The sequence below is a fragment of the Capsicum annuum genome, chromosome 4 (assembly GCF_002878395.1).
Source record: "Capsicum annuum cultivar UCD-10X-F1 chromosome 4, UCD10Xv1.1, whole genome shotgun sequence".
NCBI lineage: Eukaryota > Viridiplantae > Streptophyta > Magnoliopsida > Solanales > Solanaceae > Capsicum > Capsicum annuum.
The window spans coordinates 227,810,312-227,814,771 of record NC_061114.1 but is presented as its reverse complement, the minus strand read 5'-3'; the positions used below and the strand labels follow the sequence as shown (position 1 = coordinate 227,814,771).

Sequence of the window (4,460 nt, the reverse complement as noted above, 5' to 3'; positions counted from 1 at the left end):
TTCAATGAAATACCCTTTGATGATCCCTTCCACTTAATTTCAACTCTGAATCTATCAAAATCTTGGACCCCCATTTTCTCATTTAACAAAAAGTTGAAACCTTTAAGGCAATTAATAGTAATCTTAGCCTCGTATTTATTTGATGATAATAAGGGTGAGCATGACATCCACTTCATCATCTTCACAACCATATTATATATATAAACTTTTTCACCCAGGTGTCGCCTAGCGGTCAATGAAATGAGTCACAACAGGTTCAAATTCTAATAAAGACAAGGTTCGAACTCTACGATTATCAAATATATATATATATATATATATATATATATATATGTATATTTTTTTCACCGACACAAAACAAAAAAATACCAAGAAAGATCACTTTTTTTCTCAAAAAGACTTAAGGACTAGGAATGTGCTTGTAGACACCGGGTGGTTTGGTACATGATGAATAAACAGTAGTTACTATAAATAGGGAAATATAATAATTTTAAGATATAGTGCATCCCAAGCTTTACGGTGAGAAAATGATTAATTTCCTTATATGGCATATTAAAACAACTTCTCTATATCTTATATTATTTCGATTTATTTTTATTTGTCACGCTTGATTTTGTTTTTTTTTTTTACTTTTTACATGAGGTATAAGAGGTCGAATATAATGGGTATGAGGAAAGACGGGGGAAGCTAGCTAATAGTGAGGGGGTTCATCCAAACTCCCTTCCGCAGAATATTATACTACTATTTATACAAGTTTAAAATGATTTTTCATGTATATATAGCAGACGTTGAACCCCCTTCGACTAGTTCTTTAGTTCATATTTTTTGATTTTGAACCCCCTTAGTTAAGATTGAGGAAAGGTTGATATAGGTCGGTGATATATTGAAGAGAGATGATTAGATAGGACATAGTGTAATTTTTTACTTTGCGAGAGTTAATTTAACTAATATTCGGTTTAAATTGAATTTATTTAAAATTCAAATGTTTGATAACTATACGAAAGAATACTACTTCTTCGGATTCAATTTATTATCTGGTTTTGATTTGACATTGAGTTTAAAAAAGTAAAGAATATTTTAAAATTTTGCAATTAAATTATGTCTTTTACTTGTGTGGTTCACTTTTATTTGTCACGTTCGACTTTGTCTATTTTTACTTTTCAAGAAAGCTATGAGAGGTTGGATATAATGAACACGAGGAGAGGTTGATGTAGGTCAATGAAGTATTGGAGAACATAGATTAGAAAAGATATAGTATAACAAAATTTATTTTAAAAAATTCAAATGTTTAAAAACTATAGAGAAAATCTACTTTTATTGTTTTAATTTGTTTTTTTTTTTGATTTTGACTTGACATGAAATTTAAGAAAAACGAAGAATATTTTAATTCTTGTAGCCGGAGTCCTACACTAAATATATGTAGAATATATCAACATATCATTTAATCTTGTTGTGTTAAACATATCGTGTGGAAAGTTAAAGCATTATCAAAAAATAAAGCATATATTTTAAACAACTAAAAAGAAACGTACGAGAAATAGATTAAAACAGAGGGAGTAGAATAAGTTGTAATCCTTTTCGTATAAATATAATTAAAAAATATATTTTAAAATATTGATCAACATCAATGCAATTTAATTCTCAAAAAATAAAAGATGACAAGTAAATCAAACGAATAGAATGATAATTTTATACATACATATATCTATAATATATTAAAAGTGTGAAGACTCTTTAAAAAGTGATTTGAATTTTTTGCCCTTCGTTAAAAGACTCTTCTTTAGACAACGTATTTTCATTATTTTTAAATTAATTATTTAATTATTTTTTATTATCTTAACTAGACTTCCTAAAATATATGGGACTCTTAAAATATATGGTAGGAGAATTAATTAATATTTTTCTTTCTACTGTTCAAGTAGAAAAATACTCCTAAAATATGACTAATTTATTATTTAATTATTTTTTATTATATTAACTAGACTTCCTAATATATGGGACTCCTAAAATATATGGTAGGAGAATTAATTACTATTTTTTTCTTTCTACTGTTTGATTAGAAAAATACTCCTAAAATAGGATTCTATTAAGGAAATACTCTATAAATTTTAATTATCTTATTATTTTACTTTAATTTACAGATGTTAGCTAAATGTGTGTCGGCTTTGAATTTTTTTTTAGGTAAATGTTAGGTTTAATTGTATTATCGTAATATCTATATTAAATTTATTATTTTGTGGTAATTTACAGTTCGTAGATGAATGTCGATCGGTTTTAAGAAATTTTTATGTGTAAAATTTAAGTTTAATAATATTATTTTTATATCACTTTTATCGTATTATTTTGTTGTAATTTACAGGTGATAGATAAATATTGGTCAGCTTTGAGAAATTTTTTATGTAAAAGTTAGGTTTAGTTGTATTATTTTGATATCTCTATTATTGTATTACTTTATTATTGTTTACAGATGTTAGGTGAATGTCGAACGACTTTGAGAAATTTTTTGTGTGTAAAGATTAGATTTAGTTGTGTTATTTTGATATCTCAATCATTATATTATTTTGTTATAATTTATAGATGGTAGATGAATGTCGATCGACTTTTAAAAATATTTTGGTAAAGATTAGGTATAATAAATAAATTCTTCATCTTTACATACTCAAAAGATATTAGTTTTTTTCTTCATTTTTTCTTTTCCTTTTTTTGTTTTCTCTTTTTTCTTTCTTTTTTCAAATTTTTCTTTCTCGTTATCTTTTTTCCATTTTGTCTTTTTTTTTTCTTTTTTTTTTTTGTTTTTTTCCCCTATTTTCTATTACTCTTTTCTTTTTTTTTTCCAATTTTTTCCTTCATTTTTTCTTTTCCTTTTTTTGTTTTCTCGTTTTTCTTTCCTTTTTCAATTTTTTTCTTTTTCGTTGTCTTTTTTTCATTTTATCCTTTTTTTTTCTTTTTCTTCTTTTCCTTTTCAATTTTTCTCTTTTTTTCTCTATTTTCTATTACTGTTCTTCTTTGTTTGTATTTTTCTCGTTTTTTCTTCTTTTTTTTTTCTTTTTCTCTTTCTTTTCATTTGTGCGAACTAGCAAACACAAATACAAGTGTGAACTATAAAATATAAATACAAAGACGAATTATAACATACAAATACAAGTGGGAACTATAAAATACAAATATAAATGCGAATTATAACATATAGATACAAGTGTGAACTATCATTTATATTTTTTAATTATTGAAAAGGAACGATTGATTTTCTTTTTACGAATATTTATTTGTATTTATTTATACGAGTTGTATTTATTGATACAAATAAATACAATTCAATTTTTTTACAAAAAATACAATATATACAAATACAATATCTATTTGTATTTTTAAAATTATTGGTTTTATTTGTTTGTAATTGTATTTGTATCAAGTGATATTTATTTATTTACAAATACGAATAGAATAGAATATTTTATATTTTGAAAGTGAATACAACGGCTGTGAATAGAATACAACAGCTAAATGATACTGTATTTGTATTTTATATTTTATATGAATACATACTATTGATAAAGTTGAATACAACGGGTGTAAATTGAATATAGCGGCTATAAATGATAATTATATAATATATGGCTATGAAAGGTGAGTTTTCCAGCAAAATGTAGCAATTTTTGAAAGATCCCCTTTTTATTATATTAACTAGAATCCTAAAACATATGGACTCCTAAAATATATGAAAGGAAAATCAATTAATATTTTCGTTTGTACTGATCAATTAGAGAAATACTCCTAAAATAGTATAGAAAAATACTCCTAAAATAGGATTCCATTAAGTAAATACTTCTATAAATATTAAGATGCACGTTAAACTAGAGAAAAAACCAATTTACTTATTGGATAAATATGATAGATGCTCATCTAACTTGATTCGGTTGCATGTCTAGATTCGTGGATGCTCAATTTTCTAACCCTCAACTTCTTCACTATTTTTGTCAACATAATAAAATTCAATGTGTGTGTATATATATATATCTTCTTTGCTTTCATTCAAGTCATTCTTTAGTGTCAAAATTTTTGCTCAGACAAGAATTATTTACATCAAAACTGAAGTTTTGTGATCACTATTGTATTATTTTGTTGTAGTTTACAGGTTGTAGATGAATTTACAGGTGGTAGATGAATGTTGGTCGGCTTTGAGAATTTTTTTTGGGTGAGGGTTAGGTTTAATTGCATTGTTTTTATATCTCTGTTTTGCAAAATTTTTTTGCGTAAAGGTAAAGTTTAGTTGTATTATTTTGATATCTCTATTGTCATATTATTTTGTTATAGTTTACAGGTGATAGACGAGTGTCGGACGGCTTTGAATTGTGTAAAGGTTAGATTTAATTATATTGTTTTGATGTCTCTATCATCTTATTGTTTTGTTGCTGTTTATAGGTGGTAGATGAATGTCGATCGGCTTTGAGAAATTCTTT

At 25.2% G+C, this 4,460-nt stretch overlaps 1 protein-coding gene across 1 annotated transcript in view; it reads right to left on the bottom strand.

The window, feature by feature from the left end:
* The window catches only part of LOC107867011, a 9,270-nt gene extending 8,872 nt beyond the window's left edge, over nt 1–398 (bottom strand). The window contains exon 1 of the mRNA XM_047411317.1: nt 6–398. Coding sequence (XP_047267273.1) covers nt 6–191 — 186 coding nt within the window. The 5' untranslated portion in view covers nt 192–398. The remainder of the gene's footprint in view (nt 1–5) is intronic.
* Between the last annotated feature and the right edge of the window lie 4,062 nt (nt 399–4,460).